This window comes from Paralichthys olivaceus, chromosome 17, assembly GCF_024713975.1.
Source record: "Paralichthys olivaceus isolate ysfri-2021 chromosome 17, ASM2471397v2, whole genome shotgun sequence".
NCBI classification, from domain to species: domain Eukaryota; kingdom Metazoa; phylum Chordata; class Actinopteri; order Pleuronectiformes; family Paralichthyidae; genus Paralichthys; species Paralichthys olivaceus.
In genome coordinates, this window is record NC_091109.1 from 20,616,105 (window position 1) to 20,631,469 (window position 15,365).

The window sequence follows — 15,365 nt, forward strand, 5'->3', positions numbered from 1 at the left end:
TGGTGTCTTTTAATGTTTTACTACATTCGGTAGCAGTGTAGTGCTTCCTGTGGCGTTCCTTTCAGATTCAAAGCACCATTTTCACCGAGTTTTGCCATTTAACATTCACAGTCAATGATACAACAGAAATTGAAAGTCTCCTGCTGAATGAATGCTCATATCAGACATATGTATACTTACTGATACACATATGACGACGTCTGATTATACGAAATGTCAAAACTTTTATATTTCTCACAATTGTATATCAGATGTATAAAAATATATACATACATATTATATTATCATATTTCTCGCATTGAGTCCTAAAAAGATACCAAATATAACATAAAGAAAATATATATTGAAGACAATGTAATCACCATTTTCAATTTGTATGTGATATATATTGTATACGACGTACATATACTTCAGAATTACCATATCATATTTTTCACCATATGATTCGTCAATACATATATAACATATAATCAAAATATATATATCCATACTTTACAATGTATAATATTATATACTGGAAATCTATGTATAAAATTTATCTATACTTCAAAATAAAAGCGTTGGTTTGAGGTGTTTAAAGTCTCACCAGCATAAAATTACATTATTATGAATCATTTATCATATATTAATTGTTTTTGTCGTTATTATTGACGTTATAATCATGTAATTTTAAAATGTTTGTGTTGCTTCGACTTTAAACCATAACCCTGCGCTTTTACTTTGAAGTCAGCTCCTCCTGAAACAGGAAGTGCCTTTATTTTGGTAATTCCGGTGCACGGTGGACGGGGGCGCTGTTCGTTATTCACGTACGGAGGTTACGCACCGTTACGCTCATTAATCTGCGGCAGCCTCGCGAATTAACGGAAGAGACGGAGATAACGGATCCGGTGGACTCGATCGTCTCCACCGACAGACAGCGCGAGTCTCCGCCGGGCCGCGGCTGCCGAGAGCCGGGCCGCGGCTGCCGAGAGCCGGGACGCGGAGCGAGGACCGAGCGGAGGAAAGGACCGAGTCCCGCCGCTGCAGAGCCCGGCTTCAGAGGTCTGTATCCCGGGTTCATTCTCTCTTCTCCATCGAGTCGACATGTAAAAAACCAAACAAACGGGTAAAATGAACGGATGTGAATTAAGTAAAGTTGAAACAGTTTGAACAGGAAACATCTGATTGTTTCCAGAGACACGTGTCGACCTGAAGATAAGAAGCTTTACACTGAAGCAGCAGCTCCATCAATTAAAGTCTCTCCTCATTCATCACATCTCTGTTCCTCTCTTTCTCCATCACTTCAGTTTCTTTCTATCTCTCCCTCTGTTTCTGTCTTTATTTAAAAAACTGTTGTAGTATTTAGCACATTGATTTAGACATATAGTCATTTGTACCATTTTAAACCACATAGACAACATATGTGTATTTTAGGCGTTTCGATTGTTTGAAATCTTCACATTTTATTCATTGAGTTCGTTTTTCAAATATTTCCTCTGTGAATTGAATTTAACAATATAAAGATGCTTCATGTCAAAGCTTTCTGACATTGACCAGGAAAAGAACTCTTATGTTTGTTCACTAAGATTTAAAGTAATTAGTTGTGTAGACACGACTTAAAGTTCACAGCTGTGTCTCCATTAAGGGGCCGTCTGGTCTTCAGAGGTTTTCTCCTTACTGCTGTGAAGCAGTTTGTCACTTAAGCGCAATGAATCCTGGGATAGGTTGGACCACGGAGCCTTCGTTTCTCAGGGATGGAAGGATGCATTTGTTGGCCACATTCGGAGGAACCTTCAAAATGGGACAGTCTAGTCACGTTGCTGTGACACATTTGTTCTTTAAATGCAGCAATCCCTGTCCCGTCTGACAACATGGAGGTGACGATTTGGCTTCACTTCTGGGTAGCTGTCATGTAATCCATTTTTATTTACACTCTATATTAGCCGTATACTTTTATTATGTCGTAAGCTTTGAGAGGACTCGATCTTGTCTCAGCTCAAACATGAAGACCACACAAAGAAAATAAATCTATTTCTAAGTTCAGTCTTCGAACTTGGATTCACCCTGAGAGACTTGAGAAAGTCCCGACCTTCTGAAAACAGCTCAGTCTGATCCTCCTCACAGTGAAAACAGGGACATGTGGACGCTGGTCTTGTTGGTCTGCTCGTGTCTGTCTCTGTGACTCTGTGGTCTCGGTCACTGTTTTCTCAGTGTTTTTGTGTTTTTGTTCTCTCGGTCTGTCTCTCTCTCTTTATAGTAACACATGAACTCGAGTTTTCCTTGTGGGTTTTTCTTCTTCAAACAAGAATAAATTTAGCTTTCTCTGCCTCGCTGTCACTTCCTGCCTCTCACACATATCACGTGTGTGTTTCTGGAATCACACGCTGACTCTCTTTGTTATTTCGTGTGTATTCAGATGTGGGTTCCCTCCGTCCATGGCCGTCTCCAGGTGACCTCCAGCGACCTCAGTCACTCCTGATTGCAGCTTTAATTCCTGATCCTCCAGACGTCAGGGTGAGAAGTCCGACCTCCACAGTTCATTCATTCTTATTTACTAAACGATAGAGACCATCAGCACAGACTGCATCTAAAGGTGGACGACATGACGGCTCCCCACTAATTAAGCAGCACAGGTCATTAATTCCACCTCCTCCATGTTAGTGGATGGGACATGGACCAAACTGTAAAGTAAAAATAATTTTTTCCAAATATGGTTTCTGTCAAATGTTCTGAGCGAGTGGTTGATATTCCACTAAATTTGGTTTAAATTACTTGTATAATGTTGTAATCAACAGCTAATTAGTTTAAATGAGTACATACAGACTCATCACCACAAGATGGCAGCGTTTGTATCTGGGATATTTTGGCTTCATGTCTGGATAATGGGAGGAAATGGAGACTAGAGATTATAAACTTTATAAACATGAAATAAATGAACACATTTGTTGATGACAAACTATTTAATGATACAAATTCTGCATTCTTTATTCTGTACGATATAAATCTTCATATCGCTGCAAATCAGCAAACGCTGATACCGATGAAGGTGCAGAGTGAATCCTCACTTCATCACAAGGAGGAATCATCAGTGTGTCTGTTAATTGAGTCTCAGGCATCTGATGCAGAGATGAGAAGAAAAGTGAAGCAGCTCTCCTCACACCAGCACACGTCTGCTGCCAGTGAGCGAACGTGAGCTAAATTCACTTTTTCTATTTTTGGAGCATCGGCCTGGATGCAACACGCAGAGATGAAAGCTCTGATTTTGTGCTCATTTAGGCCACAGATGCACACAACACACGCACACACACACACACACACACACACACAGCCGCTGCAGTTCATGCACCAGTTAGCTTTTCTTGGTTAGCGAATGTTTGCCAATGGTCAAAGCTCAGTATTTCTCCCATCTCCTCGTTTCTTTCCATCTTTCTCAATCTACATTATCTTTAGGAATAATTTACACATCTCTCTCACTGACCCTGGTTTTCTCAATCCAATTTTCTGAATTCTGTAATTCTCAAAATCAAAGAAACCACAGATTCATATAAAGACAAGATAAGAAAAGATAAGACAGCTATAACTAGTTAATCGTTCATTCCATTAAATGTCAGAGTAATGTCAAGTAATTAAATGATCTCTGTTAGTAGCTCAATATATAATATATGTTATATATATATATATTATTTAACGTGACTACTCATTTAGAAGTGATCCAGAGCTGATTTTACATTTTTAAATTCACCAAATCATCATCATCCCTCCTTCACGAATGTTCAGCAGTGATGTCAAGCTCAACGGCCATCTGCGTGCATCAAATGTATGCTGGGAATTTTAATATTTCTGGCTGAACCGTCCATTCATTTATTCATCCATCTGGCCACCTACTGTATCTCCATCTACATGTTCTCTCTCCTCCCTCCCTCCCTCCCTCCTTCAATCTCTCCCCCTCTCTGCCTCTCATCCTCTTGTTAGAGCCGCTGAATTATTTAACGTCAGACTGTGGGCTCGGCTGCAGAGCCAGAGGGAGATGGAGAACGAGAGGAAAAGATGGAGAGAAGAGGGGAAGAATGGAGGTGTCCGACGCTGCAGGTCGTGATTCAGCAGGGAGGGAAAAGGAGAAACGGTGGGGGAGGAAGATGAGCAGAGTTTATAGATGGTTTTAGGAGATACGTCCAGAGAGAGTGTGGCGTCAGATGCCTCCCGGGCGTGTTGGTGTGTGTGCATGCGCGTATTGATTGCGCAGAGAAGGTCATGGACCTGAGAGGAGATTAGCTAAACTAGACTCGGTGGTGTTGAGCACAGTGCTACAGCTAACGCCTCCTCTGAATAGCAGCTAGACAGAAAAAGGAGAGCCACAAAAAAAAAAAAGGAGGCAAGAGGAGCTGTTACAATATGGGAGAGAGCTACGTGTACCAGCGACTCCCCTTCGCCAGAGGAGAGGAGGAGGGGGAGGATGAGGACGAAGAGGAGAGGAGGATCCGGGAAAGTGTCGGGGGGCAAATGGTAAAGTTGTGGGTGGATGTACACTGATTTTTATTGTCTCATTGTAATCACAGTATCTGTGTGTGTGTGTAGATACTGAGATTGGGTGTTTGTCTGCAGGAGGGGGTCTGGGGGGTGATATCTGATGATATCATAGAAGGGTGTGTGTGTGTGTGTGTGTGTGTGTGTGTGTGTGTGTGTGTGTGTGTGTGTGTGTGTGTGCAGTACAGGATGGAAGTATATTGTGTGATTCAGGGAAGAACCCATTAAAAATTTGATGAGGTTCGGATCAGGGAGGTGGGTGCATGGAATTTTTTTCCCACTTTCTTTAACATTGTCACTGTTTTCCCAGGGAACAGTTCATACATCTTCATTTTAAAAATCTGGGAACAGACATCGATGAGTGTGTGCAATTTGGTTCAGCTTGATTTAATTTGGGCCTTGGCTGGAAGGATTAACTCTACTGAGGAACTTTATAGTTTATTATTTGGAATTTAAATTGTTTTATATACGAAGGGAGTGAGCAATTAATCAAGAAAGTATCTGGTAGATTAAATGATAATGATAATAATCCTCACATGAAATAATGCACAGATAAAATAATTGGCTGAATCAGGAAGTTTTACATTTAAACGCAGTAAAACTTGTGAGCAAAGATGTTTTCCCAGTGATTTAAATATTGTCCTGATGATCTTTGCCTTAATGAAGCTGAGAGCAGCTCCTCAATTTCCCCTGCACATCACAGTGTGTCCATTAACATGATTTACTAAACAGGAGACGGCGGCTGAACGCCGTCCTGACGTGCACGGTAACACAGGTGAAATGTGTGTGTGTGTGTGTGTGTGCAGATGCAGAGCGACGAGGGGACAGAGTGGCTGCTGGAGCTGCTGACAGACGTTCAGCTGCAGCAGTACTTCCTGCGGATCCGTGATGAGCTCAATGTCACTCGACTCTCCCACTTCGACTACGTCAAGAACGAAGACCTGGAGAAGATCGGCATGGGGCGCCCAGGTGGGTTGTTGATACTTTACAGTTGAACTATAAACTTTATTATAAATAACTATGAATATAAAAGAATGTTGAGTATAGCAGTATTAAGTATGTGGAGTAATGATTGGTGAGTATAAAAAGTATGACTATGAACTGTTCTCTGTGTCTGCGGTGGCTCAGGTCAAAGGAGGCTGTGGGAGGCCGTCAAGAGGAGACGAGCTCTTTACAAACGAAAGTCCTGGATGAGCAAGGTGCAGGAACAACACACAAACATTCAGTTCTGCAGTGAAACAGGCAGTTTCTCATCCAGAGCTGATTCTGTGATCTGAGGGAAAATGTCCTCACAGGAATCCACAAAATATCAAAATACTTTTCACAAACATTTGTTCTTTGACTTCCCTTATATTTCACCAAAATCTTACTAAAGTTTGAATTCCAATTGACATATCTCTTCCTTTTCTCCTTCTGCCTCGTCAGGTATTTCCAGTGAAACGTTCTGAAGCCGACCCCCAGCAGTCCCTCCCCCAGGGGGCGTCGTCCAGCCAGGCCCCTGCCGCCAGCGAGTCGACAGCCTCCCTCACCTGCCTGATCAGAGAGGCGGAGCTGCAGCTGTTCGAGAGGCTCGGAGACGGCACGTTCGGAGTGGTGCGGAGAGGAGAGTGGACCGGTCCCAACGGCAGAGTGGTGAGAGTGGAGAGGAGTGTGGAAACAATCAGAGGGATTGTGCTCATCACTGTGCATCACCACCTGAAGGCTGTTTTTTTTCATTATGTTTAATTACAAGACTTTGTCGCCGATGTTGCTGCGTCTCTCCCTCTTCGTCTCCAGCTGTCGGTGGCGGTGAAGTGTCTGAAAGCCGGCGTGTTAGACTCAGACGGGCTGGACGACTTCATCAGGGAAGTGAACGCCATGCACTCACTGAGCCACCAGAACCTCATCCGGCTGTACGGCATCGTCCTCACACAGCCCATGAGGATGGTAAAAGCACAGACACGCACAATCACACACATTCTGGCTTCATTACTGTGTCTGCTGTCCTTGACCCACAAACGTGGACAGAGGTGGTTGCTGATCTGAGCTCTGTGTGTGTGTTGGTGTGTGTCTGTGTGTAGGTGGCTGAGCTGGCTCCTCTGGGCTCCCTGTTGGATCGTCTCAGGAAGCGTCAGGGTCACATCCTCATCTTGTCCCTCTGTAACTACGCTGTTCAGGTCTGTGCAGAAACATTTCATCACATCTGTGGTGCAGATGTTTGTGGTAAACTGTCTCAGATTGTTTCACTAACCCTTTGTCCTTGTGTGTGTGTAGGTGGCGTGTGGCATGGCCTACCTGGAGCAGAGGCGTTTCCTCCACAGGGACCTCGCCGCCCGCAACGTTCTATTGTCCACCAACGACACGGTGAAGATCGGAGACTTTGGCCTGATGAGGGCGCTGCCGACACACACCGACCAATACATCATGGAGGAGGGTCACAAAGTCCCCTTCCCTTGGTGAGGAGAGGAGCAGCCTGGTTCTGCTCCAGGAAACTCTGCTGTCGCTTTATTTTTTGAAAATCACTTTCTTCCTGTCTTCATCTCCATCCTTGTCGTTCTCCCCAGGTGCGCTCCAGAGTCTCTGAAGTCTCGTTCTTTCTCTCATGCGTCCGACACTTGGATGTTCGCGGTCACTCTGTGGGAGATGTTCACCCACGGACAGGAGCCGTGGCTGGGCCTTAACGGGAGTCAGGTACGTGCACGCATCATCACTTAAAACTCAATTAAACTTCAGCCTCTTGTAAAATCATTTTCATCATCTCTTGATTTTAAAAATGCACCAGTTACTTTTCAGAAAGTTACAGTTCATGCTTGTTGTGTGCGTGCTGTGTGTTTGCAGATCCTCCACAAGGTGGACGTGGAGGCCGAGAGGTTAAGTAAACCAGAGGACTGTCCTCTGGACGTTTACAACGTCATGCTGCAGTGCTGGAGCCCCAAACCTGAGGACAGACCCACCTTCATCGCCCTCAGAGACTTTCTGCTCGAGGTAGTTTGGCAGTTTTAGACTCTAAATAATTGACTATTAGCCGCTCGGTAAGTAAACAAAGTGATGCACCAGGCGAATAAAAGACAACAAAGGGAAAGAAAGGAGAAAAAAATAATAGTTTGTTCCATGTGTGTGACACTTCTGTAAGATTTCATGTTCTCTGCAGACGATGCCCACAGACATGAGAGCCCTGCAGGACTTTGAGGAGGAAGACAAGCTCCAGATCCAGATGAACGATGTGATCACCATCATAGAGGGAAGGTCAGTGTCTGACAGTCTGGTTTGCAAACACACGCAGGTAGAACGTCACTGTGTTGTTTCATCAGGATCTCTGCTTCTATACAACACGACTTCTTTCTGTCAGACAGGATTGTGTGTGTTGTGACTACAAGACAACAAATGCGTCTCTTGTTGACGCAGGATTCTTTGCATTGTGAAGAATTGCTGTAATTTGTGTCTCGTTACTGACTCGTGACAGAAAGATTGTGGCTCCTGCTGAGGGACAGACACATGTGTGTTTCTGCCGCTGGAATTTAAAACCACAACCTAATAAGATGGTTCTTCATTTCCCGTTTCATTTATGTCTCATCATGTGAAAGTTTGTTTGCCTCAGGAAAACCCCCGTTATCTGCTCTATGCTCAGACATGTGAGAGAACTCACAGCAGTAGAAAGATGTTTCTCAGCTTTAACTTTAAATTGGTATTCGTGTGTGTCATGTGCGTGTTTTCAGGGCGGAGCATTACTGGTGGCGAGGTCAGAACAGGCGGACGCTGCGTGTCGGTCAGTTCCCTCGCCACGTGGTGACGGCGGTCGCTGGTCTGTCGGCCCACGACATCAGCCGACCGCTCAAACACTCCTTCATCCACACGGGACACGGAGACACGGACCCCCACAGGAGCTGGGGACATGCAGACCGCATCGACAGGTTAATAATCCACAGTTATCAACATCACCACCCTGGTTTCATTATCAACATGATTTCAAATAAAACACTTGATAGAAGATTTTATTCTGCAAAGCAACAATATGCAACTTAAACTTAAATCAGTAGCTTGATTAAAACTATTTAGTTTAGTTCACTGACTGTTGATATGGAGAATGAAGGGTTCGGAGCAGATTGGTGATGTGATGTTAATCACCAGTGTGTGGCTGCAGAGGGCGCTGTTGCACAGTAGAAGTTACAGTGTTGCTTTAAATCGTCACGTGAACCTTCATCACAAACCAGTGATTCACCATTGACATGATTTAAATCTAGATTTCCACTGCATGAACCTCATCATTTAAACTGGTTCATCATAAGCAACGAACATTAATATATCATCAGCCGCTTGAACCCTGAGTGTGTGTGTGGTGTTGTTAAAACTCTCCACTGGAGAGCAGCAGTGCACCACCTGACGTTCTGATGCACAGCCAGAGTTTCCTGCTTCCTCCAAAAGAATTCTCAGATCCCAGAGCGACAATTCAACAAGCTTCTGTTACTGGAGCAAATAAAATGTAAACTAGTTGAGAAATGAATTTAGAGCAACATGAATCCATTAAATCTGATTTATAATTGTTCTTCTCTCCCTCAGTCTGTATCTGGGGAACCCCATGGACCCCCCTGATGTCCTGGGAATGGAGTCGGGCATCGCCAGACCGACCAAACTCCCCAACCGTGCCAAGAGTAAACTCATCCAAACACTAAAATGCACATAATTGATATTGTTAATTTATTTTAGATTTTGATATTATAGAAAACTGATCATTCTCCTGTTTGAGTCATCGTAACTTTAAAAATAATTCTCTCTTCCAGAGCAACCTCCCCCTCGTCCACCTCAGCCTGCTGTTCTGCTGAAGAGTATGTTTCCTCTCTTGGTCTTTTATGTGGCCGATTATCTGACCTTTAAAAATCTGCTGCTTTTATTATCTCACTCTGTGTGTGTGTGTGTGTGTGTGTGTGTGTGTGTGTGTGTGTGTGTGTGTGTGTGTGTGTGTGTGTGTCTGTGTGTGTGTGTGTCTGTGTGTGTAGAGCCGTTCTACGACTCAGTCTTGGACGATTACGACGATGATGACGACACCAGCACCTCGTCGGGCCTGAAGCGGCTCGGAGTGTCTCTGGGTCTGAAGCTGCGACCGTGGGAGGGGTCCCTGGTGCGTTCGGCCAAGAGCGAGGTGTCGCTCATCGACTTCACCGACGACAGCTTCAGCTCGACCACGCCGTCGCCGCTCACTGAGACACACCCGCCGGACGAGGACACACTGAAGGTGAAACGGACATTTACACACAAACTCTTGATAATCTTATTACTTGCACGTCAGCCACTACTACACTAATGCATGACTAATAATAATCTAATGATGTAATACATGAAAGTCATCATGGCCATTTTTATTCATTCTGTAATTTAACTTTTAAACTACTAAAAGTACATTTTCTTTATTGTACTTAACTAATATTAAGATTTTCAGCTCAGTACTCTTTCTTGCCATTTTTTTATTTTTATACGATACTAATACTTTGACTTAATAAAGGATCTGAGTTCTTCTGCCTGAATTTAAAACTTTAATTAAAATGTAGTCATTGGATTGAATAAATTAGAAATTAAGAGTCACACCAATGATCTGATTTTGATGAATTAGGAAACAGTCGTGTTCTGAATCTCTTTGACCGTTTATTTACATAATGTTAAGACAGATAATTTCTCTCTTGCGGTCCATAATATATTATATTTTTTCCTGTTCATTCATTCCCCCGGTCTGACTTTGGGGCTTTTTACCTCCAACATCAATTTCCATTATTTTAAAATCAACCGCAGAAATGTGTGACGGTCCTCAACAATAATAGGTTCACAATCACACAGTGTTTTCCTTTTAGGCAGTTCTCCAGCCTTTGGCCCAGAAATGTCAAATAGAATCAATTTCTCCTTGGATGCATTCAAGATTGATCATGTGAATGTTCAGTCTTTACTGGTTCAGTGGTTTCACAGTGATTCCACCTCATAGCTTCAGCCTCACTTCGATCTTCTCAACCAAACTGTGGCAGAATGCTACTTAGTTTGGGTGGAGTTGTTTCTACATATTTACAACAGCAGCAGACTTGTTCTCTTGTTTCGGTTTAATCGGTGGACGGACGGTTTGGATTTCGGACATTTGTTGTCCCCATAGTTGATAAATAATCAAATCAAATCCTCTTCTACCGTATCTTTGCTCAGCTCCTCAGATAACTTGTCATTCTCGTCCTCAGGACACTCCCTCCATCCTGGACTGGCCTCTCCCTCAGCCGTCTTACGACGAGGTCGCCACGGAGCTCGAGGACCAATCGGAGGACCAGGAGGTGAAGTCTATCAACAGGCGCCTGAGTGAGGAGGCCGCGCCTGGCGCCGCTGTTGTGGGCAGGAGCGAGTCACAGTCAGCTGACCTGTTCCAGGAACTACAGAGAGAGGTAGAGGACGTGAGGACTCAGGTTTTCGAACGTCTAATTCTAAACTAACGTTTGTCTCTGATGATGCAGGTGATGGTGAAACTGCAGGTTCCCATGGCAACGGGCCGCTCCCTCCCCTCCTCCCCTCTCCCGATCCCTCTGGCTCCGTTGGGCCCCCACAGACAGATCCTCCTCCCTCCTCCCTCCCCCTCCTCCACCTTTGCCTCCTGCTTCGAGGACCGGCCGGTGCTACCTCCTCGCAGCCCTGTCCCCCCGCTGCGTCCCTCCAAACACAACCTCTCCGTCCGCACCACCCAGCCGCAGGTCCGCTCCAGCTCCATATCTGTGGGGGACGAGGAGGACACGCCGCCCCAGATCCCACCTAGGGACCACGCCTTTTCTCAGCCGGGCTCCCGCTCCTCCTCTCCCCTCCCACTAGCCCCGCCGCCCTCCGCCTCGCCCGTGGCTCTTCCCCCTCCTCCCCTCTTCGTCTCTCCACGGCGGACGGCAGGACTCCTGGGTCCCCTTCTGTCCTCAAGTTCCCCGTCCTCCTCCTCCTCCTCTCCAACGTCTCAAGCCACATCCCATCCTTCACGCCTCGCAGCTCCCGGCTCCTCTTACTCCTCCAGTCCTCTTCTGGACCCTCTCTCCTTCCGTGAGGGACGCGGCCTGTCCTCGTTGATTGACAGCTCCCAGAGCTCTGCTCCTGCCCCGCTGCCGGAGAGACCAGCTTTTCTGGAAAGGTTTGTTTGTAAAACATGTCCTCAACTCGATCAGTCCACACGTTAGTTTTTCAGTTTAAAAGAAAATGCAAAGTTGTTCCCAACACAACTATATAAATATAAATATATATAGTGCATCATTATTTCTTATCTGTGAATTTTTCTGATCAGATACGGAGCAGCCAATATGGTGGCAGTCAAACCCATGATGCAGCAGAAGCCAGGCGGAGCCAAACCTAATTCCTCTTACAACAACAACAACGGGTGGACTGCAGCTCCCAGCATGCAACAGGAGCAGAGCATCACACAGGTAAAGTAGAGTAAGAGGAAATCCCTTTCAGTTTTTTTTTTGTTGACTATCACAAGCAAGGAAAATCGGATTTGTGGAAAAATGAATCTCTTGTTGTGTCCTGAGGGATTTTAACTGAAGATTGAGATAAAGAAAACTTTAAAATGATTTAACAACTCCTGTCATCACAGTGTGAGTTTAACTGTTGGGGTAAAGCTTCAAAGTCGACTCCTCTCGTCATTAAAATCAATCAATCAACATTTCTTTATCTAGCACCTTACAACAACCAAGGGTTGACCGAAGTGCTTCACAATTGCAAATCAAACATACACAAACAACAAACAGAAGACAAGAACATTAAAAAGAACCAATTTCTATTTAGACGAATATTATTTGTAATAGGGTGAAATTTATTTTAATTTGAGCAAATGACGATTTACACATATGTTTGAAATATGATATTCTGATAACATGGAGTCCGTCTGTGCAGAATACTGATGTGTAAAAGATCAAAAGCAGATGTTGGCTGCGTACCCACAGGCTTGTATCGCTCAAATCCCTTTTATTTAGAAATGATTTTACATTTGATCTTATCTGCAGTCATGAGTCCTGCTGTCATCAGCACACATGGAAGATATTGAGCCCGTAGTTAAATAAAATTCACTCTCTCTGTTAGTTCTTCATTCGTTATGAATACATGGCGTGATTGACAGGTGCAGGCAGCAGTGCATGGTGTCACGATGGAGGAGTGTAAGTCCGCCCTGCAGAGTCACAACTGGAGGATCCCTCAGGCCGTCAACCATCTGAAGGTAGAGCGATTTGCAGAGGCAAAACAAACAAAGCACGTTAAAGTTACAGTAATATTGGGTTTTACGTGAAATGCTCGTGTCACCGTGTGAACTGCAGGTGGAGCAGTTGTTTCGGTTGGGGCTGCGGTCGAGAGCTGAGTGTGAGAAGCTTCTGCAGCTCAGCCAGTGGAACCTGGAACAGGCCAGCACGGTGTTGTTAGAGACGTACGGACCCCATCTGAACAGGTGAAACAAAAAAAAACAAAAATACCACCGTAGAGATGACATCATTACATTACATTTCATTTAGCTGACGCTTTTATCCAACTTGGTGTCTTGCTCCTGTCGCTGTAATCAGTAATGATAGTCACATTTTAAAGTTTGGTTGTACTTTGAGTTCACAAAATGTATAATTTTTAATCTTAATTAAAATACGATGTACCTCGGGGTTCAATGTTCGGGCCCCTTTTGTTTATTTCTCATTTTCTAATTTTAATTGATTTTAAATTAAACAGAGCATTTCGGGCAGAAACACCTTCCTGCTCTGACTTCAGAAGAAAAAACTCAATCAAAAGAAAAAGACTTTTAAAAAGGTTTTATTTCTAAACACTCTGTTTCATATGAACAGCTTCCTCGTTGCAGGATCCTAAATTTGCATGGGAAAAAAGTGAATTCTCACATTTCCTCAAACACCTCAGCTCAGGTCTACTAATAACCACACACATGTGATACCACCTCTCTCTGTCGGTGTCACAGGAAGTGACAGCGGTCACAACGAGGTGCAAACCAACAACTGATGATCCCCTCGGGATGACTCATCGCTCCGAGGACCCAAGACGTAGCAATGCTTCTTAATGAATGGAGGAATATAAGGCAGTATTACGTGCCTCACTCTATGTACTGTGAACACTTGCTACTACTTGCGTCATATACATGCATGCTCATCATTAGCTTACAGAGCAGCTTGTTAAATGAGTCACACACTATGTACTTGAAACGTTGATATTTATGTTTTTGCTACTTGCATAACGAGAGTAGAGTTTTTTTCCGCTGAGCGCTACTGCAAACTTTTTGTGGGTGTGAGATTTGCGTGCATGTGTGTTTTGCGTGTGTGCAAGTCTGAGCTTACACCGAGGTACCAACACTGTAAACGTCCATGCCTTTTCGCTGTTAATGAAATCAGGGAAGTGTGAGCTAACGAGTACTCGTATGTTTCCGTGAAAATGTACAGATAAGACGCTGTATTGTATTTAGCACTTTACCGAGTGTGGATATTTCCGCGGATGTGTTAACTGCTGGTCAGGAGAAGATAAACAATATGTCTTGTTAGTGCAGCCAACACAGATACCGACTGTAGCATACTGAGTATTTTTAATGAATCATTTGTGTTTAAAGCTTTGTGAGAGATTCGTCAAATGAAAGAAGTTATCGTAGGCAATTAAATCTCATGAACAACAGTCATAGTCACTGAGTTAAACAAATTATACATTTAATGTGATATAAAAGTGATGTTAAGCTTTTCCTCCAGTGAAAACTCGTGCTGTATGATAATCACAACATCATGAATATGTAGTATGTGTATGAGTAGGTGTGCTTAGCGTTGTGGATATAGAACCTTCACACATCCTGAGTGTGATCACACCCGGATTCATCAGCAGCTAAACAGAAAAGGAAATGATGAAGGAATCGTTTGTCGTTGCAGCTACTCTGGCTTTTATCCGGCCAGCGATCACTTTAACTGAATCATTAAAGCAGCTTATAAATGTAATATATGCAAATATGTCCTGGTGTTTTATAATAAACTGAAATTTGAGACTCTCTTTTCAGTTCTGCCGGTGTTTGTGATTCTTTGTGTCCTGAAGAAACGATATTAAAGTTGTTTCTCGTGCTCATTTGATCAGTTTCACAGAAAGTAATACACATATTATTTTTTTCCATAAAATCCCAAAACAGAAATGGACAAGTTGAAGATATTTCATCTTCAACTTGTCCATTTCTGTTTTGGGATTTTATTAAATAAACTGATTAAACTGATTAAATACTCAGTAGTATTAAATACAGCAGTGATGGAATGTGTTTTTACTTTAGATAAGAGTAAAGTTAGATTATGTATGTGTTTTAAAGTAAACTAATACAAAAGAGTAAATTTAGTTTCCATCATTGAAAATTCAACATGAAATCAAAAATCTGTTTAATTTACAAATAACATCAGTAAATCTAAGACAACAAACATGTAAACGACTTTAAACAAATCTAAAATGTGATTTACTCTTCAGATGTATTTATAATTTCTGCTTTTTATTTCTCACAAAAATGGGGTAATTTCAGCTGTCTATAGATCATTAATCAATATCAATAACCAGAGACAAAGAGAAACAAAAGCTTCGGTTTCTTTTGAATATCGCTTTAAAAGAAAGAAAACATATGATGACAGCTGCACATCCTCACAGGTACTTTCAGTGTTTTCTGCAGGAAACTGATCCGAGCATGTTTGACTAAAACTCGCTGTTAGTCGCTAAACCTCCTCTGAGCAGAGTGACAGCCTCAGACACTGCAGGAGCTCCGGCTCTAATGGAAATCTTGTCTCTGCTTCCTCTGGGATCCAACCTTTCCATTATGGGACCAACAGGCCACCGCTCCTCTTCCCGGACTATCACCCCTTGTCTTCCTCACTCACTCACACCGTCACTCACTTCCA

At 43.4% G+C, this 15,365-nt stretch overlaps 1 protein-coding gene across 2 annotated transcripts; it reads left to right on the plus strand.

Annotated features, from left to right (window-relative positions):
• The first annotated feature begins 772 nt into the window (after positions 1-772).
• On the plus strand, positions 773-14,493 carry tnk2a (tyrosine kinase, non-receptor, 2a). 2 transcript variants are annotated; one of them, XM_069512994.1, is made up of 22 exons: positions 773-1,041; positions 2,396-2,493; positions 3,952-4,482; positions 5,310-5,472; positions 5,632-5,702; positions 5,929-6,135; positions 6,280-6,429; positions 6,564-6,659; positions 6,757-6,938; positions 7,047-7,173; positions 7,321-7,467; positions 7,634-7,728; positions 8,199-8,393; positions 9,040-9,131; positions 9,261-9,305; positions 9,477-9,712; positions 10,692-10,889; positions 10,959-11,611; positions 11,762-11,900; positions 12,593-12,688; positions 12,786-12,913; positions 13,424-14,493. In XM_069512994.1, exons 3-22 carry the CDS (start codon positions 4,372-4,374, stop codon positions 13,428-13,430), a joined length of 3,138 nt encoding a protein of 1,045 aa, XP_069369095.1. In that variant the 5' UTR covers positions 773-1,041; positions 2,396-2,493; positions 3,952-4,371; the 3' UTR covers positions 13,431-14,493. The 2 variants fall into 2 exon arrangements, with proteins under 2 accessions (XP_069369095.1, XP_069369096.1); XM_069512995.1 differs by lacking the exon at positions 3,952-4,482.
• The last annotated feature ends 872 nt before the right edge of the window (positions 14,494-15,365 follow it).